We start from the raw sequence: 26,395 nt of genomic DNA, 5'->3' as shown, positions 1-26,395 counted from the left end.
GGATAAAAAGTAAGTATACGTAGTAGTAGCATGCTAAGCTTTTACGAGCCAATGGACTTGATCAACAATTTCTTGTCGAAAGAAGTCATCCGTCTCTGAAAGGAAGCGCAAAGAAAAATATAAGAATCGATAACGGAAAATCGATTAGTTAAAGAATATACAGTTCTTTGCATACCTTAAAAAACATTTGATAAAAGAATAATTTCGAAACGTGTTGAACTAAAAAAAATCTATACTAACAAAAATACTATGTGTATCTAGTAATTATATTATATATTATATATTAAATTGAATTTTTACCAAAGTTTGGTTTCTTTCAACTTTAACTCCGACTTTAATTGTGGTTTAAAAACGTATAATGTATCGTGGCATTTCGTTTCGGACTGAATATACAGTTTTTGAAATTTACTCTCAATCTCGTTCTTGGTTCAATAAACAAAGAGTTTTAATGCTCCAGCAAAATAGAATAAAATTGAAACATGAAATCAATTATATCTATCATATTCTTCTGAAACTTTGGAAAGCTTTGAAACAGAAAAACACGGTTGGATTGAAAACGAATGGAATAATATGGTAAAGTAGCAACGTAGCAGAAAAATCACAACATAACTGAAATTATTTAATAATAAAACATTTTCAAATAACTGAATCAATAAAACAAACCAAATTACAGTACTAATACCAAAATTTTCCCAAAAGTCATCAATCTGGTTTAATCATCGAATTCCAACTTCAGCTCGAAACGAGGACCAAAGAAGAACATAAAGGTTTTATCGAGCTGTAGCCAAAAAAGGAAGAGAAGCAAAAGAAAGGAAGATACAAATCAATGTCCGATAAACACAACAGCACTCGTCAAATCGACGATAAGCGTCGACGTCGCGTCACGTCTCATTCGCAACAAACGTTCAGAAGAAGGAGACAGAGCTAGAGCAGAGGATCCGTATAAGAGAGCTTGCGATATAACACATCGATCTGCGTTCGCGCAAGCGTGTTTTCGGCGTCTAGCTCGAGCAGATTTTCCCCTTGCCACCCTGTATAGCCCGTGACCGGGATACGATACCAACAGGTGATGCTGGAGGAGTAGAGACACTCCCTCAAGCGGCATCGTTGATCGTCGTCCCCCGAGTCCTGATCCTGACGGTGATTTAGTAGCGTTTCCAGCCGTTTTTCCTTCTCCGGCGAACAGCCAGCACCCATCCAGGGTGAACGAGGACAAGGCTGGGGGACCGGATTTCGTTAAAGAGACGCAGGAAACGATGAACAGAGAAGAAAATCGTGGCGGTTGAAACATTGACGATCAGCGTCGCGTCTTCAATCATCGCGCGATGATTTAGTGAACGATTCAGTTTCCATCGGTTCGGTGTTTTCTTTCCTTTCTATTTATTTCAGTTTATACGTAAGACTTTCTGTCAAGCACTCTGTGATACCTTAGGAGACACTGAATATACCGCCAGAAGGATCAACCTTCGATAAACCGACAAATATCTACTCTGCTTGACCGCTTTAGAAACACCTAGTGATCGCGCTTTCCACCTCGTGCTTTCTACGACGAAGTTCAAAAGTTGTGAGCAACGCGTGTCTTGTAAGGTGGTTGAAAGGGTGGGAATCGTTTTCCGATGGTGGGACAGAGAAGAGTTACGATCCGACGATGATCCAGTGCAGATTTAGTGGCTTCCTTCCGCGATGAAACGCAGAATCGTGTGAGAAAAGGCAGGAGTTAAGCGGACCATAAAATTTAATTCCATTGGACTCGTTTTAAGGGAATGGGAGTTAGCCGAATAAAACACTTCCATTTGTTGATTACTCGAACATAGTAAAACCGCAAAATAATAAAAATAAAGAGAAACATGACTGCAAAATAGTGCTGCAAAATAGACGGAATAAAGATTCGATATTGCAATATCGATGAAAAAGTGAAGCTTATATTTTGCAATTTTGTCTCGTATTTTATGAGAGTTTAAGAATTTGAATGAATATGAAGATTATAAACAACTCATCGAGGAAAGAAACCTGCAGGATATTTATATCTTGAAAGATTTCTTATGACATTTCTCAGCATTTCTACGAGATAAATAACTGTCTCTCACAAAATTTATCGTAGAATTATTAGTCGAATATCGTTTTCAAAAACACATATAAATCATGTTTCTGCATTCTTATTAAACCACGAACAAACAATTTTCTTCCACCTTCGTAGATTTTATACAAAGGAATAAATTGATGTCAAATATCAAAATTCCTTTCTAAAATCTTCAAGCTATTAAATTAAACTATTAAATTAAGATATAAGAATTCTATGGAACCAAGTGTGAAACAAAAATATGTACAGAATATTCATACGTATAATGAATAAATAAATATAGTGGGCATAAACAGTGCGAAGCGATAAATAATGCAGATACAATCGATGCAAATAAACAGCATCTGGAAATTCGGAATGAACATGCAAAATTGGAGCAATCGATCGCTATTGCGAAATGACTCTGGTTTATTTGATTATATTATAATGTAACGAAATTCCCGTGTAATTTAATCTACGATAAATTGCTAAATAAGATCGACGTGTCTAAGTATTAGCTAAGTAAGTAGCTATAGGAAGCTAGTTAATAATAAAAAAAAGACGAACTTTCATTGTAATACTCATGAGAAAAATTTGCATACTGTAAGAAAATACAACAAAATTCCTATAAAAACATTTAATGGACGCAGCTCTGTTGAATCAAATTCGAAAAAAGAAAAGTTATATTCGTAAGAAAGGAATCGTAGAAATGATCGAGATAACACTTGCATAAGTTATTGATGAATTAGCTCTCAATGAAACTTTTCCCTCGACCAAACACGATATGACATCTGAGTTGTTCTTTCGCAGAAAATACATGTTCGATCTGTGAAAACATCGCGCTGCAACGTAATTAGAATCATTTACTGGTATGCAGACGAGAACGGTGTGCATCCATTAAAAATATCAAACAGAAGAGACGTTTCAAAGCAGGTCCAGACGAGTGACTGAGGAAAACATTCGAGGGTATTTTTCAAAAGTTCATCCGGTTGTGCCAGTTACAAAATTATCCTGTAACGCGAACTCGAATCGATACTCCCAAAATTGCGAAGGGAGATGTTGGAAAGAAGAAACTGTTGAAAGGAACGAGACAAAAGATACGCGACGATATCACGGATAGATCGACGAGTGGAGTTGTTTCATGAATGGAATTTACATGGAAGCTAATTGGCGTTTGCTCGGTGGCTCCACACAGCCACGTTAATTACGGAATTAAGGAGACATCGTAAAGAGAGCTCGTTGAAATGACAAACGCGGTTCAAGAACTACGGTCTAAGTACATTTTATACTCGTCTCCGAGCCGAGGTTTCTCGCCCGGGGTAATTCGCATACCTATACCACGTGCTGGAATAAAAATAAAGCGCAGTCCCGTCGGTACGAGTCCGCCAACTATCACCCCGTGAATTCACAATAGTTGATTGTACTTTGATGTTCATACGTTCTATATATATATAAACATATATCTGTGATCGCGATTGAACATAACCACGCGACTTATAGTGCCGTTCACATTTCTTTTAAAATTTATGACATACAGACTATTTCGTTGTACGATAAATTTCAACGGAGTTTCGAAGAGAGAAAATGGTACAAGAGACACGCAAACACATTGGTCGTTAAAAGAAAAAATAGAAGAGGATGCTGCGATAACAAATCCGAAAAGGCAGGAAGGTGAGTAAAGAAAAAAGGAATTTATTTTTCCTTCTGTATTTAACGTCATTTCTAAATCAGAAATTTTCGTAATTTCGAAATAAAAGTGAATAGAAACAAATAAATCCCGCTTGTGCCGATCTTAATCCTTGCAAATGTAGATATGATATAATTTACTTTCAGAAAAACGGAAAATCCTTAAATAAAGAAATTATTTTATCTAAGAGATTCTCAATCCGAATGTTAACTTCACTTGAATTCTACCAGCAGTTCGCCAAAACCTTATACATAAAATTTTTTAAAACGCTTAAAACTAAGAAATAGTAGCATGAATCAGAGCTTACATTATCTCTCTTGAAATTTCTTATTTTACGTTCCACGTGAACGGTTTCTGTGTAAGTACCGTTTCAAAGAAACGCTTCCATAGGACTAAGTTTAATCACAAAAGCAATCCTACTTTCTGCATATTAAAACACTGCTCGAGGGCGAACTTAAAAGCCGAATGCTTTTGCTCGTGTTCCCGAGAATGTTCGACTATCACAAATAATCTCATAAATGGAAGGAACATCTTCTTTTAACGATGAAATATTCGAGAACACGGAGAGAAAGTTACAAGGATACCAAATTCTTTTTCCATGAATTATTCAAAAGAACCATTCTGTTACTTGCACCCGTGGTCGAATTGAACAAAGGAGAACATTGAAACGTAGTCAAAGGTTGCGGTTATGCAAATGAAAATGGCTCGGTTCGATCGTTACAGCAACTAATACTCCACAACGGATGGAATTCGTCATTTATTTTAACTATGTTTTACACTATCCGCCTAAAGTTGTTGTGGCGAATGTATATTCGAACTTTATTTAAACTTTCATTCTATATTGTATTTCATTTTGCGGTATCCAGTACTAAAGTAGAATTTATTTATTTTTTATTCATGTTGAGCAGTAAAGTAATATATAGAGAAATTGCGTAAACGCAATATTATTGAACGGACACGAATAAAGTTGTTGTTTCATCAGGTAATCATAAAAAGAAATTTTATGATTTGAAAAAAATATAGTTCATCATAACACTATAAAGTACTTGAATTTTTTCAAATTTGATAAAATCGTAGGATCCAGATAGAAGAAGAGAAATAGCAACAAAGAAAAGTATCGAGAAATTATTGAAATTCGTTTTCATAATCACAACATGAATTCAATGTGAATGTGAATTCATTAAAAAGAATTAGAATAGAAAAGAATAGAAAGAAATTACATATAAAATGTTGCGTCAACACAACTTTGCTTTTTCTTTCTACTTACATTTTTCAATTTTATTCCCATAAATTCAGATGAAACGTCCTCTGTTCTTCTCAAATGTAAATATACAATAAGATAACAGTGTGTTATGATCGTATTAAATAAATTTCTCATTTATATCAAAAGATGAAAAAATACGATTGAACGTTGCATCTGAAAAATTTATCGTCTTATAAAGAAGATAACAATCGTCAAAAAGGATTTAAAAGCCCGAAACGTGTCGAACTTTAATCGCCATAATTGTAATGAATCTTTTTATGCTTGGAAGTTCTCACTTTATGCACAATGGAGCTTATGTTTGACCTACAATGAAGACTCCTCTCTGTGAACATTGTGCTCGAACGTAGCATAGAAGCAGTAAAGAACTTTTTTAGGAACGAGTTACACGATACGATACGAATAAAAAACAAGAAATCAGATGTTACAATATCAACTGTATTTTCTGAACTCTTGTGTTTTTAGAGGAACCTTCTTCTGTGTTTTTGTACGTCCTGTTAAAATCAGATTTCAATATATCCATAGAACGTTAAAAAATACAAATTGAAAACTTTAAGAGCTGGCAGTGCGTAGTTCTACGTTTGATCAACGTAAAATCTATAATCAACTTTCTCAGAGTTTTATAATCAATAATTAACGTTTAAAATATTAGGTCCTTCTGTTCAACAAACTGTATAATATTTTTCAATTTTCCACATTTAGATCTCAATTACATGTACTGAAATGTTATGTTGATTATAGTATTGTAAAACAATTAGTATATCCAAGTTTCCTCGTTAGCGATTCAATTCGCATTAGATTATTAATATCTTTTTAACGGTTCTAATATAGATATTTCTCGTGAAATATTTCGCGATTACTTGGAGCAGTGAAACTCAAAAGGTAGCAATATATTGGCGGAGGCTCTCGAGACGCGATTGAAACCGCAATCGAGCTCGAATGGGTCTCGAATCCGGAGTAAACCCGTGAAAGAGAAAATAGACAAGTTTTCGGGTTGTAAACAGAGATTGCGAAAGAAACCTTAAAGAAGGATTTGGATCGATACGAAATGGGAACTTTCTACGGTGAAAGATGCAGAAAAGATAGGAAACAGACCCAAACAATGCTTCTAGTTGTTATGCGCGTGTAGTATGCGAGCATAGCACATATATAGATCGAAGACTGACAGATAATTTTACACGGACGTATTGTGCGCGCCTGGGCTATGTCTACCTACCCTTATGTAAAAGTGAATGAGCATGAGAGGGTGGTGAAAGCTGAGGCAAGTACTATATACATAACGCGAAGTTGAATTAAAGCGAATGCCGAGCAAGAAGTTACGCCTTCTGTTAAATGAAATGAGGCACTGAGTGAGCTAGTACTCTATTTTCGTGCGAACAAGTTACAGCCGTAACTTGTTTACCGGAAACGTTTGCTACGAGTGTTAAATTCGATATAACCATAGTACCCACGAGGAAGACGTTAGTTGCTTTCTGTAACGATTTTGAGATAGTTCTGAAAGTCTTGTTATGGATAGATTACTGTACTTTTATAACGTTATCAAACTATTAAAAATTTAAAGACAATATTGATTTAAAGATAGCACAGTTTTTCAACCAAATTTATTACACCAAATAGCTTAAAAGTATTGATTCTTCTTTAAACTTTTAATGCTTGTACTCTTAAAGTATAAAAGTTGGATACCGTAATTAATAACTATAACCTTAAGTTGGTACTTTGAAAATTAAAAAAGGAATAACCGGTCTATCGATTTTACACAAAGTACTGAAGTAAAGTAAAAAAACAATGAATCTATGCAAAATTCTCAGTTCTATAAAAATTAGATGTATAAAAGTCAAAAATGATCTTCGAATTGAACTATCAATCTATATTCTACCGACAGTCCAGAACCAAAATACTTTTATTGAAAACCAATATACCTACTTTCAAAATACATTTAAATCAAATTAATTAAACTCTGTAAACGTTTGAGTGTTGCAACAACGGTGAAAATATCTCAAACCACATAAATCTGTGATAAATGTTTCGTGTTTCCGTTTTATCTTGTTTCAACTCAGTTAATTTTAACTTCGCAACTAGGTTTTCACTTTAACTTCTCTGTTAGAACAGTATCTTTTATTAAATTTGTTGCACCACCAACTTCTGTTAATAATGCAGGATTTATTCAACTTCAGGAACGCAAAATGCCCCAAGGAAGCATTCACTGGCAAGGGACGCAGAGAAGAGCCTGCGGTCCAGGAGCTCACTGGAATGTCCAGGTATATTTCAAACTTCCAACTAGAACCTCTAATTAATATTAATATTAATACATTAATATATATCGCTAAGAATTTATTCGAAACAAAATCACCTTCTATCATTTATAAATACGAAATTTACAACGTTACGTGTTAATTTTTTTTTTTGTAATTTATTACTTCATTGGACCTGCATCTTTTCAAAAATTTTTCTCCAGTATTAATATTATAGATATCGCAATATTTTTATTTATAAATGAATGAAAATAAGTTTCCGATCATAATGAATAAAATAGAATTTTATTGTATAATGTATGTTCAGTCATCGAATTACGTAAATGCTTTTTTTTATAGAAATAAAATTCATTCACTTTTGTTTGATCGATTATGTCGTGTTATAGATATATATCATATAAATAGAGCGTATATAGTAATATAGGCACGACTTGTGTATAAATTGGCGCAAAGTTGAGATATGCTGATACATATTTTCTAAGAATAAATATTAAACAAATGTAGAAATAAATAAATTTATTACGAAAATATCGAAGATATAAAACAGTGTAATAGAAAATACATAATGCCCTTCGTAAACTTAATAAAAGAAGTTTTGCAAAAGTAACCAATGTTTCTTATAATAAGATATTGAAATATAATTTGTGAGAGAATTGTTAAATTATTAACATATAATTCAATTAGGAATATTATCGATTTAACTAATATTTATTATTATAGTATTATTATAATATATTATACAATTATAGTTAATTTAATTGTAGTAGAACTTTGTTTATTCGAACATGGAGGACAAGGTTGTTGGGATAACAGACAAATTCCGATAATAAAGTTTCACTAGCTACTCCACTAATTCCTCTTATTAGGTCCGATAGCTGATAACCTTCGGACAACTGAGGTTCAACAACAATTCTGACCCAACATTCAGTTGGGTATCGAACGTGTATTACTTGAGAATATATGTTCATATAACTGTAAAGTACAATGGATCGTAGTTCGGATGATAGAGGCCCAGTTATGAGTTTATATAATTGACGCTAAATAATTATTTATGCGTATAAACGAGATCCGGATATATGAAGTTCTACTGTATATTATTATAACATTTATTATTGTATACATATAATAATAGTACTATAAGTATTAAGAAAATAAATATGTAAATACAATAGCACTATTACTAATTCAATATTTTTAAAAACTTTTAAGTACTATATTTTTTATACAGGGCATTACGTTAAAAGTAGAATATAGAGTTATGATCCAAACGTTTTCTGTTTCAAACAAATATTCTTTTCTTATTTGTAACCATAAAAAATGTTGGCACAGTTCGACTATTAACTGAAATATTCAACAAGAAATACATTAATAAACATGAACAGTATGTCTTTCTCTTTGGAAGATTGTTACTTGAATAATCTTCATACACATATAATTTCAAAACTGAAACACGTATTTGATTTGCGATATTATTCCGTAGTATATGCAAACAGAAGCTCTCTTGTGCATATAAACTCGACTACGGTATCTATATTTGCAATACGAGAAGCAATACATTAACGAGGTAAGAATTTCGTGCAAATAAAAGTCGCAGTCTGTGTTCCCTAAAGCTCGATGAAATTATATTTTGTAAAGGAAAAAGTAATCCGAATAAGTTTAGTCGTGTTTTATATCTTTGATAATTAACACGTAGCTAAATAAACTTGAACATTAGATAAAGCATGCATTCGATAAGATTTTTCTCTTATATCAAAATTTAGTTTCACCAGATTTATGTTCTTTTTAGTACTTTTCTCACAATTTCCTCCAATTTTTAAATTATTACATAGAATCGATTTATACGTTTTAATTATTTGTGTTTATTATTTATTGTATTGTGTACTTTAAATCACACAGAGAAGATAATAAAATGTGACGAACGAATCGATGTGATCGTTTTAGCAGATCATAGAACTAGGTAAAGTGAAATGATGAAGCGTCGATGAATGTGCCCAGTAAGTTATTGGACATCGTCCAGGTTATTAACTGTTAACGAAAGCAATTAAATCGAATAGGTGGTGAGAGGCAAAGTGACAACGCGGTGTTTGTGGTACGCCTGCAAAGCTCTCGGAATTGGTCTACTACTAATGGTTTTAGGAGCTTGCATGGCGACCATAGGTGAGTAGATTTATGAAGACTAATAAATTTCAATTGATGTAATTATTACTACAGATTATCTGAATAATTAGAGATAGTTGGTCGAAATAAATTAATCTTTATATAATATCACACATTCGTTTTAAAACTTCGTACTTATTAACGCTTTTGCTACGATAGATGTATATATGTATTCATTATATTATATCTATTTGCATTTATTATATTTATATTTATCTTATTATATTTACTTATATTTGTTGTATCATATTTTTTTATGTTTATATGATACGTTATAAATATTTATATGCATAATTTTCCTGTATTAAAAAATACTGTTTTAGTCTGTATACCAAAAACGCTTTGAGCTATGACGCTATAGTAGCGAAAGGGTTATGAAACAGTAAACAATCACGAGTGCCATCGTTGTTTCTTAAAATAGATGAAAAACAAAACACTAAGATAGCTGCATGGTATTGATTAATAATTTCCTGCTTGCTCAATGCGTGTAATTATTTTAAAACATCTGCATAAAGCAATACACAATTATACAGACATAATACATATATCACACGCGAATTTTTGATTACTGCTCAGTATGTGCAAAAAGAACTCTAGGATATTACTAATCAAGAACCACGTCCAACTTATTTAACATTAACTAATAATATTGCGAATTATTAAGAGCACAAGTTGAGATTATATTATATTAATAAGCAAATATATTCATAATTCAAATAAAATGCCACATTTTACATACAAAGCCAGATAATGTATTGATATAGCTCCGTTTCTTTTTAAAAATAAAATTTAAAAAATCTGTATTTGTACATCGTACAGGGTACTTCGCAGATCAACTGTCCGTGGCACAAGAAATCAGAGGTAATCTAACGATAAGAGTGAAGAATGAATCACGTGGATTCCATCTAAATAACCTCAGTTATGCTGGACCGATCGTAATGGGAGTAGGAGGTAATGATAACATTTTATAAAAACTTTTGAATGATATTATCCCCTGTTTAAATTCTATACGTCAAAAACTACGTCCCTGTTTCAAAACGACTATTTCAAACAGTTCTATTATTCACAAGTATTTAATTTCAAATGCAAAGATAAACAAGTTTCAGCGAAATTACAAACTACGAATAAAATTATGTCAAAGAATATAAAATTTTTAATATATCGTTTAACAATTTATCAATCACAGCTATATATATCTCTAAAAAAGAATTATAAAAGACAAGTGATCTAGAATATTGTAGAATATGATAGCAAATGGGATAGATTATATATTATTAAAACTTCAATATATTTAAATAATGTTTGATCGTGACTGAAACAATGCTTGTACATTGTACATAATATTAGTTTTTTGGAAAAAAGTGAAAAAAAATATTTGCCCCCAGAGAGATTTGAACTCTCGACCCCTGGTTTACAAGACCAGTGCTCTAACCCCTGAGCTATGGAGGCTTGACGATTACGAACGTCTTGAGAACTCCTTACATGATTCTTTATACATTTATTAAAAATGTATAAAATATATATAAAAACTTCAACACAAATTAATTATTATTTATGCAAATATAACATAATATAAAACAATTTCTCTTTAAATTTGAAATAATTAAATAACTTTTTCTTTAATATTTGTACACATATGTGTTATGATTAAAATTTAAATTTCCTACTTTGGAATTAATAAAATAACTATAACAAATTTTTATTTAAATTAAATAATTGTCTGTATTGATATGTATATGCAAGGTCATTACTAATATTGTCTCACAATTTTATTTAATATAAAATATGATACAAGTTGAAATATATTCCTAAATTAACACATATAAATGCTTCCTCTCGACATCCGACATTACGGATAAATGTTCCAAAGCCTTATCGCACCACTTATCCATCTATTATTGTTTTGTTCTCCCATTCGCTTCACGAATTGATTTTTTTCTTCACAGAAGAATAATTTAAAAAGAACTAATTATCAGCATATTCTGTAACGTTCCTTTCAATTTTCGATCAAATCTAAAAAAATTTCTTCAATCATTCGAAGTGCGCTATGTTAATAAAAAATCACAATTAACTTTCTTTTTAACGTTGATAGTTAAGTATCATTAAGAACTGCCGAATTAGGTATACAATTTTACTAAAGCGCGATCTACAAATAACACGATGAAATCTCACAGGTTTTATCGTAGTAGCAGCCTGTGTAATGACCTTCGAGGCTCGTGATAACGCTGCCAAAGTGGTGCCGGCCCGTTTTCGCTTTAATCAAACGTCGACAATAAAAAATACGAGAAATCAACGGAATCGTAGGTCTACATCTAGTCAAACAACCAAATGGGATCACCAACTCGGTGTGTTCAAAGTAAACAGAAGTCCAAGTCCAAGCATACACGAAGTCTCTAGGAAACAATTGACCGCGGAGTTCTTGCAATTCTCTAAAGAACTAAGCGAGAAACAGACTGGGCACTCGATTAAGAAAAGCCCCAGTGCACCAACGTTAATTGAGAAGAAATCACCTCGTAAAAGAACGCCAAAATACGCTGGATGCGCGTTATTAAATCCAGAATTGTTACAGAGGCATGCTCTTTCTGTTGATAATCCAAGCTACAGTCCTCATCAGGTATAACAAGAATATAATAGCCGTATATTCTTTGTTAATAAACAATTAAACTCATAACAAAAATGACCCTTGTTCATATTTGTCTTTTGCCGGGACCTACGTGTACAATTTAACTTAATATTTTTAATATCTATAAATTGAAAAATTTTGACGAAGACCGTTTTTGTCATGAGAGTTTATTATAAGATTGGATATAGCTAACGTAACTTTTTGAATAGGTCAGCAGGGAAAGTTTGGATCAACAAAAAATGGGAGGCAGCCAAGTTTCAATGGCAATGGATTTGCACATTCCTAATAAAGGTCCAGTTACGTTGAAAGTTAAAGATAGATCGGATACTGCGAGACGTCATCAACTGCTTCGACAAACGAAAGTTGATTATGTCGAAGAAGTTGAGGAAGCAGTTAAATCTCCGACGGGTCGTGGTTATTCGCCTAAGTTATCAGGTCAGTTGGAAACTGTGAAGTAAAAAGATCAGCCGACAGTAATGAACTTTTTAATATTAACCAATCAAGGACCAATCAAAGAAATAATGCGCAAATGCAATATTATTACGAAATATATTCGAATAATAAATACTTTCAAACATAAAAGCAATTTCTAAAAATAAAAGTATCATAATGCTATAAATACAAATGAATTCTTAGAATTCATTTTTATAATCAACATTGCAAATGAAATATCACATTCGCGTAACGTTGACTTGTAATAGATTTATGACATTTATTATGAATGTTCGGTTATTTTTCTTTGCAGGTGCCTACAGCAAATACCCAGACGATTTTGTACCGAGAAAAAGAAACTCGATAGACATAAGATTATTTGAGGAATTGACCGCGTCGAAAGATCTTACAAAAATATCCCCCAGAGACTTCCGCAAAATCTCCTCGCCGAGCTTCCATAAAATGTCATTTGACAAAGCTGGAAGCGAACGTAGAATTGAAAGAATGATGGGCCAACGTAAAGCTAGTCTGGAGTTCAGGAAGAGTCCCGATTTTCGCAGAGGGGATTATAGGTAACATTAAGAATTATTTAATAACATGTTTCGTATCGTACAAATACCAAAAGTTGTTACGGAACTTAGAAAACGAAACAAAGTTCAAAATGCACATTAAATGTTTATTAAAATAAACCTTTAAATTAAAACTTACAACAATACAATAAATTAAAACTTAATACAATTTTCATTTATTAAAAAAATATCCTTTCTATATTTTCTACCTAGTATTTTAGCATTTTTCGTCTTTGATGATCATCACAGACCACCACGTGTTAATTTTATATCAAGTAAAAAATGAACAAAAGGGAGATTCTAAACTATTTAATGAATTTTTCCTAGAAAATTGTCAGTGGACAGATTCTCCATTGATTGCACAAAATACCTATCTGACGAGGTGGAAATGAGGTCAAGGGCAAGCAGTGGTGAAAATCTAAAACGACAACGACAAGCGAAACTGCACCATTCTAGGTCGGACGACAATAAGAGAGCATCTTTCGAGAAACAGCAGAAAGACGCGCAATCGAGCAGATACTCTTTGAACACGCAAGCTGTTATCGAAAGTGGCGGTTCCGAATCTGAGTTCAAGTACTTCACGGCAGCATCTCTCGACACTGAAGAAAGTCGAGCGGACAATTCTGACGATAGTCATGCGATCGATGTCGATGAACCTATCGCCGCGAATGTATCGTCCGATGGACCGACTGAAGTTGATGCCTTACTTGAGGAACCTGAATTAGAAAATGTCCCGGAGATAGAGATAGAAACGCCGAGGGACGAATTGGACGAGACTGAAACACGCAATGAAATTTCATTAATAACCGAAAATTTGATATATAATAATCAAGTATCGAAGGAACAAGAACAGAAAAAGAATATTCATAGTGATGATGCGATATTGCATGATTTTGTAAAAAGCAAAGGAACTACTTTGTACATAGAGGATGATGAAGTTTGAAGAAACGATACTCTCAATTAATGGACTAATTACCTATAAAAAAATAATTGGATTGAGAGATTTAAGAGATATACGATTACTTCGAATGATTGAAAGAAAAAAAGCTTCGCAACAGGTAAAAATGAGAAATGTAAAGGCTGACTGTGAACAAATTTACACGAATGAATCCCCAAGTTTTGAGTGAGAATAGGTTCGCATTTTCCACGTTAGATACACGTTTAGTAGGATATTGTGAAATTGTTTGTTGTAAAAGGTTGATACAGTCACTTGTTATTTGATAACATATTCCTTAGAAAGGTAAATATTCATAATATTGAATATGTAAGTTTAATGGAACATTGCGCGAGTTAGTAAAATTACAGCCACGTTTAGGCAAGATAAACTTACAAGTCTAGATATAGTTTTACGTGCAAGTTTGTTACGATCCTATTTATACTTGTAATTTAGACAAAATTTGAATCAAGAATAAGTGTATTGACTATTAAAATTAGAATAATTGCTTTATGAAAGATAAATATTTTGCCTAATAATAACGAACTCACTCCGAATCTTACGTTGTTTCACTGTATCTTATTTTATGATTCATTATATAATTAAATATTCTATCTTTCAATTCCGAACTACAATATATAGTAACATAATGTGTGCTCAATGATCTCAAAACATAGTATAAGTGAAGCTAATAGGGCTTTTCACAAATTGCGTTCTGTTGCAAGACAATCATTTTCAGAAGAACATTATTTTCTTAACGAAAGAAACATGATAAACATAAAAGCTTGCCGCGATGATGACAAATAATATACCCTCTTAAAAGTGATCGATCAATCTGTACAAAATTAACGTTTACCTATAACGAAGGTACATAAAAGTTATGTTGAAATTACGATACATATTTCTACCGAGAATAATCATACAAATCTTTTACGCTATATTCTTTTTACGTTATACAATTTTCTCAATGTCTATGATACGAAAAATAAAGCGAAAAGACAATGACAGTTGCAAAACGAAAATGTTGAAAATTATTCACGTGATTTTATATTTGGCAATGTATAAAAAGCCCTTCAAGTCGCTTGAAAAATATTTAACGTAAATACATAAATGCATTTCAAATATTTCGAAAAAATTGTTGATATGTATTTGTAGCGAAACTTTACTAAAAATGTATTTTCCAATTTTTAACACATATGATAAATCGTATTACCATTCCTCAATCTATATTAGCTATTAAATGACTGCTACAAAAAAATATATACAATACATATATATATAAAAGAATGCGTTGGAATTTCAAACAACATATTTCTTAAATTGAAACGATAAACAATATATTAAATAATATAAAGGAGAAATCAATGTATTTATGACATTTATATATGACACGATTTTGTCATATCGTATCATATCATATCGTATCGTATCGTTTAAATACGTATGACGTACAATGTTATATTTACACAGCGTTGAGCTGTCCCTTGTAACACATTTGTGAAGGTGCAGTAATTCGAAAAGAATTAACTGTCAAAATCTTTCTTGTTCTATTGTTAAACGTTTCACGAGTTGAGGCCTATTTCATTATACCTGCATAAAATATCAAAATCGTTCTTAAATTCCATGAAAAAATACTTTTCCTTGGATGATATAATAAGAACGAAGGAATTAAATGAATTTTGTAGGTATACTCGAATCGAGTGTAAAAGAAAAGAAATGTAGCAAAAATGACAATCCATTGACGTCGAGTGATATACCGTATATATGTTGTTTTTTAAAAACAGAGGCTTAGCCAAATGAATATAAAAATCTATTTTTATATCTCTCGTACGATAAAATGATGACATTGATAAAACACAATTGAACATATTAAATCAGCATATAATAAAAAAACAGCATTCTGTAGTTTAGTTTATTTTTAGTACGAATAATATACATATGAAATCAGTAAAACAGCATTTGTACGTGCAGAGAAATTTCTTCGTTTATTTTTATTCGATATTTTGTACTAAAATTTGGTGATAAAACTGCTGAGGAACATTTTCTTGGTAAACGGAATAAAACGAGAAGAGACGAATTGAGTTTGTTCAGAAAACAAAAAGTTGTTTATTATTCGAGTTTGAATGGACCAATGGTTAAAGAAATATACATATAAGAATGATAAATCTCCGGTAATATTTGGAATATTATTTCTCTGGGCTAATATGTCCCACCCAATGTACTTACTTAGGGAAATCTTTGTTAAATATTTTGTGTATATACGTTAAAAGCTAAAATTTATTAAAATTTTTAATTGCGTACATGTTACAAAACTGAAATATTGTTGAACATTTTTTCGTATAATAAAATAATTTTTTTTAATTTTTATGAATAAAATTATTAGAAGCATAACTTTGAAGGAACAAAATATTTATATCGCTTTTTTTAATTTACATAATAAGAAATGTTAACTTTTGAAGTATAATTTCATATACACGATGAAGTGCAGTGAAATTTCAAAATGATGCATTCAATACTGGCGTTGCTCTGTTAATTATTCATACTGATAACATGTAAATATACGAAATACATAGTTAACAATTAACAATAAAAACATAATCAAGCTGTGATGAAATTGTAAGTAAATAAGGGTTAATAACAATAGGAAGGATTGCTTGGTATTATCGTTAGTGTTGCAAATTCGGTGCAAGATTTCAAGATATACAATTGAACTTAAGAAAAGCGGATTGTATTATTAACGACTTAAAGATACTCATGAAATACATGAGTAATGTCAATTTATATATTTATTACTATGAAATTTGAAAATGTGTAAAAAGATCAATTTCTTAAAAGTTTAATAATAACGTATTTAGTTTGTTTGTAATTTAAAACATTTTGTTTAAATTAAAGACTATTTTTTACAGAATTAAGAACTACGTATGACGAATACTTAATCTTTCTTTATATTACATGTAACATTATTCCTAAATGTCTGTATTAAAATCAAATGAAGGCAATAAATGTGCAATATAAACAACTTGTTTAAAAAATGTAATTCTTAAAGAATCATTATTTTACGTCCATGTTGTAAAGCAATAAAGAAACATATCAAAGGAATCTCCGATTGGCAATTGAATGTGCACAAAATCTGTACTCAAGGGTATCTTTTGCAGCACTAACAATGTTCTTTGCTTGACACAAGTGGTTTTGTTGCAAGCCAATTGTATATTTAGCAAGTATATTGAAACAAATGAATATTGTAAGATTCTGGACTCAATGTAATCTTTGCATGCTGATTGTTGTAACGTCTCAATAAAACAACTTCGAAAACATAATTTGTACATAAATTATTACTTAAGAGATATAGAAGCGATTGCATACTAGGCGTGAATCATTTATCTTTTTAAAATACCTACTTACCGATTGCGGCGCAGCATTCTATCTTCATGTTGGTAACTTTCATAACTACAACTTTTCTCCGTTTATTTCTGATGAAAGGAATCCGACTAATCCAACAATCGTTAATATAAGTCATCATACTACATCTTCCTTATCTATAACATGCAAAAGAATTTCTTTATCATGTATATACATAAGTTTTTATTATAAGTTATTAAATGTTTCCTAACTATAATCATATATATAAAACCAACAAAATATAAAGAATGTAAATGCGCACATAATAAATAAACGGCAAATAAGAACTTAACACTGTAAATTTCTATTGTCTCAAATATACAATTAATCTATAAAAACACTTTCAAATTTCTACATAATTAAAATATATTAGATCAAATTGCATAGCTATTATAGAAAATACGCCAGTGTTGACAGTGCTATAGCAGATTAATTTTTAAAAAGCAGTATGAAAGTTTGTCGGTAGAGTAGAAATAGATTGCACACGTACGTAACGGAATACTGAACACTAGGTGGCGGAAAGTATTCCTATGGTGGTACCAGACAGGTAAGCAACGGCGGGAACTGGTAAAAGAGCGAGAGAGGACTTATCAATGTAACGGTCGAAAGTAAGATAGACTTGGTGAGGGACCACAGAACACGGTCCAAGTAATACAGTAAGAGTATAATACCTTCGTTCGTTTGAGCAGTACACTGCTGGACGCCATACTCAGCGCGTGTGGTTGTTTCACTTTGCTCAAAATATGCAGGATCTATGATACTTGCATTTGTTGTTATTTAAAGTGCATCTCATAGAAAAAGTGCCAAAAGTTCTGCCTCCAGCAGGGATGTTTTGCCATCGGTAACGAAACTTCCTAAAAGGATAGAGGAACAGAATGACGTCCGAACGATTTCACAGGTGAATTTCCTTTTATACGAGCAACAAACTTTGTGCATACCTTTCTGAGTTTTCATGTTTTTGTTTCTCTACCAATGGTACGCGGTACGCTTTAATATACTACAACAAGATATCTATCTAAGATCCAGGAAGCAGAGAAATGTCGTGGAGCCAGGTTCTTGTCTCTGGCTAGAGTGAAAAAATGACATGCCTGGTTAACCATGAGAACGAAGTATTGCACTTTGAAATCTTGACCACCAACTACAATTCGATAAGAAATCAATCGAAGAAATTTATTGTTTCATAATCACTGCGACATCACAATTCAAAATTCACCTATTTTTAATTTCTAGTTTCATATATAGGTGTAGATATTTCTGTTTTTCTTTTTTGCGACAATTATAAAAAGCGGGTCTTTTATTAATATAAATTAACTAGTACGTTCAAAGATAGAACACGGATATTAATTGATTTAATAACAAAATTTTGGTAACAATACTGCATCATTTAATATAAGTGATACGTGCAGTATAACTGAATGAAAGAATTTAAAAAATTTGAAGCATACCTACTTACCCAGAACTGTACAATGGCTATGATCATGTAAGTACTATCTCATCGGTATATGTACATCATAGCACGCGTGCGGAATTTATGCATGAGAACACCTTTGCTTTTATTTGATTCAGCAGGAAGATTTATCATCCAGCCCACTTCTACGAGCACCAATTGTATAATGTATACTCCACTTCTGAATATCACCTTTCACTGAAAAAAGTATCCATTTAATTAAAAGGCGCAATAATTTACTCTTCAAATAGAAATACTTAATAAACTAAATCATTATTTAGAGAACATAAAATGTAAATCGTCAATGCTCTTTCTAATGAATAACGCATATACAGTTGCGTCCCACGAACTCTGTTCATCTGAAATATCTTTGTTATTTCAAACAATATGCGAAAGTATTACGAATTAAAGTTGTAGGATTTAAAGAAATACATACATATGGTAACAGATAATGGTTTCTTTACAGGTAAATGCACAGGAAAGATAAGGAGATCAATTTTATTTTTTTAAATGCAATATCCAATTTTTCATACTTGAGTTCGATACCATAGCGGATTCTGGGTATAAAAGGAAGGTACATTTATCCCACACCTTGCCATTTCTGAGATATTTGATTATGTTCATCTTTTTACTTTCGTTATGAGTCATGCTGGAAGATGTATGTAATACTTCAAATGTAAACAAATAATAGACATACAAAATGGTACTGTTGTGCTTTTGATACATTTGTTCATTTTAGAAACATTTTCGCGTATTGTTTGAAATAAAGATATTTCAGGTGGACAGAGTTCGTAGGACACATTATATTTTCTTATAAAATTTTATACATAATTATATACAATTATTATGATTTTTAAAAATAACAATTAGGAATCTCATCTAATTTAATAAAAGTAATCATTTGTCTTACAACACTTCTACATACTTTCATTTAAGTAAAATCAATACGTGTCAAGATGTATTCATGGTTAATGATTTGTAACATAGAGAAAATTATCATGCAAGGAGCTCGTTAGAACTTTGTACGTGCTTTCTCTGACATCTTCGCTCATATTTTTCATTTAGGACTCTTTTCTCATTTCTTTTTTTCATATTACAAATAGACTCATACATCTTTAAATATATATATGAAACAAAATAGAGTAACGTCAAATAATCGAAGTGTTAAAAAGTGAAAGTAAACTTTAAACGTTAAATTTCATTGTATACATACATATATATACGAATGTAAAATTTTGTATAATAATTCTTAATTAGAGAAAGACTAATTAAAAGAAGAAAACTCGAGCGAAGGAGAAAACGATGACGTGCTATGTCACATTATCATGACACAAGATATGCAGTTTAATTCATAAGTAGAGCTAGGAAATTATCAAGAAACGAGATAACTATATAGTAATGAAATATCTATTACTTCTAAATACATGTATAGCGGGAAGTGCTCCTACAACAAAAGATACTAATTATTTAAAGACTCAATGATCTTTTAGTAGAATACGACTTTTTTGTAATTCTAATTGTATTATATGTCGAAAGAGGTAACTTCGTTTATTATAAAATTTTTAATCTTGATTATTAATGTCTGTCATTAAAAAATCAGAATATTTTTGCATCAAATATCATTAGATATAAAATCATATAATTGAAATATTTATCTTTTAAAAAACATACTATATCAAATATAACAGAATTCTTTAGCGGTTATATGTGATCAGTGATTATTTGAAAATAATTGTTTTCTCTATAGAGCTGCACGCGATGGCGCCTTAGACATCTTAAAAGAAGCAACAAAAAAGGATTGTAACGCGCGGGATGACGGTGGAATGACCCCTACATTATGGGCAGCCTTTGAAGGTCATATAGATGCTCTGAGACTGCTCGTCGCCAGAGGGTATACTCACAAAACTATTTACTTATAAATACATTCGAGAAACATCCATACGCATCACAGGGTTTCTACGAAACTATACTATACTATACTATACTCTTTTACGAGTTACAATTAATAACTAATTTATTTCAAAAGAAGACTTTATCGCTGCATGTGCATGTTTATATTAATTTACCATATCACTTGCAATAGCTCGTGGAAAATAGAATCCTTAAACAGAAACGATGTAATACCTCTCGATTCTTGGATGAACAGTTTTATCGTCAAACATTTCTTATTTCTGGTTACATTCCTATTTCTGCATCTGCGCACTAAAAAAAGATTCGCGGTAAAATGTAACTGCTCACGCGTGCACAGACGATACTTTTGATGTAATTTTTTACACAAAATATTTTACTTCGAAAATGTAGATTTCTTAATAAATATGAGATATAAATATTAGATAAGATAAATTAAATATAAACACTATATTTTGAAACAAATAGTTCAATTAAAATATTCAAAAATCTCATTACAACGAATTTCCTCCTACTGCTATATTGTATGATCCTACTATATTGTATTACCGATTTTTTTAACAATTTCTATTTATGGCATCTTGTAAATTTATTACTTAAAAAAGTAGACTTATCAACATGTAATACACAAAATTGAAGCTTATACGTATGTATCTTTAGTTAACCTTGAAAGTCACATGTAAATTAAGTACGAGGCCGTTATGGTTAGTGAACGCAGAAACTTTAACAATACTCCATATGAATAACATTCACAAAACATGAAAAAAATTGCATTAATCGCTGAAACATAGATTACTTTTAAAACGTACCTCTAATATAAAATATTCGTGGTTTCCTTTTTCCTTTAAGTACGTACATGTATGAATATACACGAGAGTTTTGTATTAAACGATGACAGATGTGCGAAACCGGAAATATATGCTATAATCTGGCATCTATCGACCCCACGAACGGAAATTACGGCCAAGCAAGCACCGATGGAAAACAATCGAATCGGAGTGGGAAACAATACGAACGGAACAAAACGCAGGGGAACGGAATGAAATGGAACAGGGGAACAAGGAATTGCCATTCATGTAATCATTTAAAATCGTTGTTGGACGTTAACCTTCTCTAGTTAAAATATTTACTTACCCATTTTGTAGACAAAATAAGATGCAGAAATTCTAACTTATTCTTGAAGTAACAGAAACATTCAATAATTCAATCACTGATATTAATACGATCATACATAAAAAGAGTAATGTTTGATCACTACGATAAAAGATATAAAATCTAGTATAATATAAAATAGTCACATTTCTTACACGTATTGCACTTACTGTTACTTACATTATTATATACAGATAGTACACGGTTTAATGTAGTGTATACAGTATCATTTAATAACATAATATGTATAAAAGGGTAAATGCATTTAATAGAATATTACTATAATTTTTCTATTCAGGTGTCTTCTATTATTTGTTTCAATTTCACAAATGTTCTATTTCTCAAGATTTATTTTGGATGATAATTCGTATGGGATCTTTGAAACTACCTTACGACTGTACATTATTTCATAGGATCAGCGACGATCCGTGAAGAGCTGATATAAAAGCTGAAAGACAGCACGTGCCCTATTATGAATAAGATCATATGTCGTTCGACTGGCTTCAGTGTGGTCGACGAACGATAGAAATTCGATATAAGACCCGGTATCTTTCCGGAACTTTGTTCCGCTCGTGTGTCATTGCGTGACAGGATGTGATGCTACAGAACTCATTTATTCCCTCCATTCGTTTTCGAAGGTCAAATCCCCTAGGGTAAAAATATATGTTTTTAACGACGATTGTAAAAATGCAAACTATTACTACGTCGTTCAAATTTGTCAATAGGAAAATAATGACATCACATATTATACAAGCTATATTATTTTAACTACATTCCATTCTACATAGTCCCTTGTACTTCAAAACTTTAAAATTAAAAGTTAATGAAGATATTTGCAAAAGCAATGTGGAAATGAACTCGCAACTTCATCCTTGTGAATATATGCGTCGAGTAACAAGTAGCAGATGTGGAATAATTTGTATTTTAACGATTTTCTTTGTAGGGGAGATCCTGACAAAACCGATTATTTTGGTAATACGGCCCTTCACCTGGCAGCGGCAAGAGGTCATGAATATTGCGTCAAGTTCCTCGTGAAATTCGGCTGCAATATTTGGTCATTGGATATCGACAGGCATTCAGCTAGAGACTTGGCTGCTATAAATGGTAGAGAGATGACTCTTCAGTTTCTAGATCTTGCTCAAGCTGATCAAGAATTAAATAATCGCAAAAAGAGTCGTTTACTTCGAGAAAAGGCAGAAAAAGATGCTGAAAAACGGTATTTATACAATTATTTAAATATGTGCAAAAGGAGTATATAGATATAAGAATATGTAAAAGAATATAGTAAAAAAATGTTATACCTCAACACTGATACAACTTCCACTTTCAATTTTTATCATCATCAATTATGTATAAAACAGATTAAAAGAATATATGAAAAAACAGAAGATGGCGGAAATCAGAGCTGAAAAGGAACAGAAAAAGTTATCGAAAGATCGAACGAAATTGGATTTAGCTACGGTTAACGAAACCGGCATTCTACCTCACAAACCCAGTATGTTGACCTTCAAAGGTCGAGTGAAGCCTTCACCAACATTCAGCGATATCGTTGGCACTACTGTAAAGAAACAAGGCAGTGCAGTATGCAGAAAAGCTTTAGCGAGAAAAGCCGTTGATGATTTCAAAGTAGTAGAGGTAAAATAAATATTTAAACTTACATATTTTTTAAACATGCTTGTAAATAACTAAGAAACGAATTTTAATACTAGCAAATAAGTTTATTAGTGTTTCTTTGAACATAATTCAATAATATAATTAAAAATCAACATTGAATCTATTTTATTTTTATGTATAATATTTCTTTTATCAAAGAGAATTAAGCTCTGTTCTTTCTGATTAAAAATTTTTAGATTGAAGTAAATGGAAAAAAATCGATACGTAGTCTCACTGGTCTTAGAAGAGATTCTGAAGTAATGTACGTAGGAACTTACGAAACGCAAACTCAACAAGCAGGAAGGAGAGGAAAAATCTCTGACGTTTGGGGTACACTAAGCAAAGCACAAAGTACTCCTGATCTCTTGGGCGATCGATCCTTTGACGAAGATACCGAACAAGATGATAGAGAAGACATGGATGGCGTAGGAGATAACGTTTTGCTGCAAGAACCGGCAAGTATCTTCAATCGACCTGGTTTTGGATCGGTAGCATTTCGAAGAGCGGTAAGTTTATGTATTATATTTTTGCATGGTAAAAGAGATTAAACGAGAAATGCCTATTAATTAATTTAAATGTTGTAGCGTGATATTTTATGATATCTTATATGACTACGGGACATTTTAATTAATTCAAATTATGATTTCACGAACATATAAAATTTTTATTGCGAAACGTTCCTTATAACGACCATTCACAGAATGCAGAATTTACCTTAGCATGGTCTATTTTTGTGATTATTTTACTTCACAACACTTATTAATGTTATAATGACATACATAGCTGTAAAATTAAATGATTACACGGTCACTGCTCACGATAATTGTTTTAAATAGTTACATTCCACCCAATTTGATTATATTACTCATTTCTTCAACGATATTAAAGACATTGAATTCGTAATGCATTTCAAATGCAAAATTAACAACGAAAGATATTAATATATTCATCTAAAAAATTTGTTAATATTACAATGGATAGATAATAGAATAATAGCTCATTAATATTATTGAAATGTCTCAAATATAATGATTTTATTTAAAGCAGTGTATAGAAGACTGCTGTTTTCTAACTTTAGATAACAACTACTTTCGATAATCTACCAGTCTCGCAAGTGGATGCACATGAACAAAACGGTAACTCTTGCGTGAATGGTTCTGTAAACGGATCTATAAATGGTCATAGAACCAACTCAAATGGGCACAACGAAGAAATCAGCATAGGAAGCGCAGGTAGTTTAGCTCGCCGACAAAGTATGTGGGATGATGATTTACTTTCAGGTAAAATCCTTTATATTGCTAAATTCTATTGCAAATTGTTAATATATTTATATGTCTGTTAAATTTTTATCTTAAATACTAATAATTGATATAAAATCATATATAATTATAGAGGAAGAAACCGATGAGGAATGGACACCATTGCAAAGATTTTTAGTTGCCAATAATCTTTCATCGGTACATCCGGTTTTAGAATCAGAACAAATTGATCTAGAAGCCCTAATGCTACTAACTGAAACTGATATAGCGGCACTTAAACTTCCACTTGGACCTAAAAGGAAATTAATGAATGCAATAGCTAACAGGAAAAGAGCATTAGATGCTCCAGAAAATGTCATTAAAGATAGTAGACTGTGAAACTTGAAATATTATTGAGGAAACAAAAGAATATTAGCTTTATTTTCGAATATTTTAATCTTGCCTAATAAACTGCTTAAGTGCCTACTAAAAAATTATACAACTAATTTCTAACACAAAACTAAATTGTATACAACGTATAAAAAATCAATACGAACAGTTGCACTTACGTTTTAATTATAGTTCATATAAAATTTCGCGTGATTGTATGATTAAAGTTATTTTAATTACACGGATGTGTAGGTGTTATAAGATTACATTATTTTTTTGCTATAATCAAATCATAAGACGCGATGTATCGCTCCTTGCCATTTTCCTTATAATTAATGTACTACAAAAAATCTACTCATTTCCGGAAAAAATTACAAGCCATAAAAGTATAAATTGGTAATTCACTGTATGAACGACATGTTGAAATACTATTTCATCATGCAAAAATCCTAATTTTTTGCTTGTACGGTGCCTTAAAACAATAGAATACATTACTAAGTTAATCAATGTAAATGAGAATGTAAATGCCAATTTAATAGAATGTATCTTTATACATTCTTTAGACAATAGGATAAGTGAAATTAATTTTTTCTTATTGGTCATATAAATACAATATACAAAGTGTACAAATCGCATAAAGCTAAAACATGTAAATATGATACGAATAAATATCAAAAACATTTTATAAAATAGTCTTATTTTGTAAAAAATATGTTAATAATTTGTACACAAAAGGCAAATACTAACAATATAATATTTTTTTCTTTGTAATTTTATTTGTAAATGATTATCTTACAAACAAGAGACGCAAAAATATACAAGCTTCTTATAGTCGCAAAAAATTACAGCACCATTTCTCGCCTCGCCGCGAACAGACATTTCATGTTCTCTTACGGTTTTTCCGTGTTCGTGCAAGTAGAATTTGGTGATACATTTGTTGACAAAAAAGTACATCACGTTGCAATTAATGTGCATCAGAATAAAAAAAATGGTTTGTAGAAAATTTGTTGGTGCCCTGTGTTTGTGACACGTACGCGTTTCTACGCACCTGTATGATTAGCGTACGAACTACCATTACTGTGAAAAAGATATGATACAGAAGTGATTCTCGCGATCTCACCTACTAAGGCTGCCCGATTAATCGATTAATGAATAATAAATATTGATGTTTAACTTGTCCGATTATTCTAGAGTACTATCAATTTATTAATATAAAAACGGATTAATTTATTTT

The 26,395-nt window shown here is 31.4% G+C and overlaps 2 protein-coding genes and 1 non-coding gene across 3 annotated transcripts; 2 read left to right on the top strand and 1 right to left on the bottom strand.

The window, feature by feature from the left end:
• Positions 1-754: 754 nt before the first annotated feature.
• Positions 755-17,642, top strand: LOC126872816 (uncharacterized). Its single transcript, XM_050633004.1, has 8 exons — positions 755-3,730; positions 7,182-7,265; positions 9,314-9,416; positions 10,236-10,367; positions 11,591-12,030; positions 12,249-12,474; positions 12,785-13,043; positions 13,368-17,642. Exons 2-8 carry the CDS (start codon positions 7,191-7,193, stop codon positions 13,981-13,983), a joined length of 1,851 nt encoding a protein of 616 aa, XP_050488961.1. The 5' UTR covers positions 755-3,730; positions 7,182-7,190; the 3' UTR covers positions 13,984-17,642.
• Trnat-ugu (transfer RNA threonine (anticodon UGU)) lies at positions 10,793-10,865 on the bottom strand. The gene has a single exon. It is a non-coding gene; the product is annotated as a tRNA-Thr (tRNA).
• Positions 17,643-17,967: 325 nt separating the features above from the next.
• LOC126872823 (pre-mRNA splicing regulator USH1G) lies at positions 17,968-25,265 on the top strand. Its single transcript, XM_050633012.1, has 7 exons — positions 17,968-18,271; positions 20,568-20,711; positions 22,824-23,096; positions 23,242-23,515; positions 23,731-24,039; positions 24,612-24,813; positions 24,926-25,265. The coding sequence occupies exons 1-7, from the start codon at positions 18,249-18,251 to the stop codon at positions 25,168-25,170; spliced, it is 1,470 nt and encodes a 489-aa protein (XP_050488969.1). The 5' UTR covers positions 17,968-18,248; the 3' UTR covers positions 25,171-25,265.
• The last annotated feature ends 1,130 nt before the right edge of the window (positions 25,266-26,395 follow it).

The sequence above is a fragment of the Bombus huntii genome, chromosome 14 (assembly GCF_024542735.1).
Source record: "Bombus huntii isolate Logan2020A chromosome 14, iyBomHunt1.1, whole genome shotgun sequence".
NCBI classification, from domain to species: domain Eukaryota; kingdom Metazoa; phylum Arthropoda; class Insecta; order Hymenoptera; family Apidae; genus Bombus; species Bombus huntii.
This window is presented reverse-complemented; position numbering and strand designations above follow the sequence as displayed.

Bases quoted from the DNA above. Each gene is read 5' to 3' on its own strand.
- LOC126872816 (XM_050633004.1), top strand. From the start codon at position 7,191: ATGCCCCAAGGAAGCATTCACTGGCAAGGGACGCAGAGAAGAGCCTGC. The intron at 9,417-10,235 runs GTGAGTAGATTT...TACATCGTACAG, and splicing joins AGCTTGCATGGCGACCATAG to GGTACTTCGCAGATCAACTG. The intron at 12,031-12,248 runs GTATAACAAGAA...CTTTTTGAATAG, and splicing joins CAAGCTACAGTCCTCATCAG to GTCAGCAGGGAAAGTTTGGA.
- LOC126872823 (XM_050633012.1), top strand. From the start codon at position 18,249: ATGACGTCCGAACGATTTCACAG. The intron at 18,272-20,567 runs GTGAATTTCCTT...TTTTCTCTATAG, and splicing joins ACGTCCGAACGATTTCACAG to AGCTGCACGCGATGGCGCCT. The intron at 24,814-24,925 runs GTAAAATCCTTT...ATATAATTATAG, and splicing joins GGATGATGATTTACTTTCAG to AGGAAGAAACCGATGAGGAA.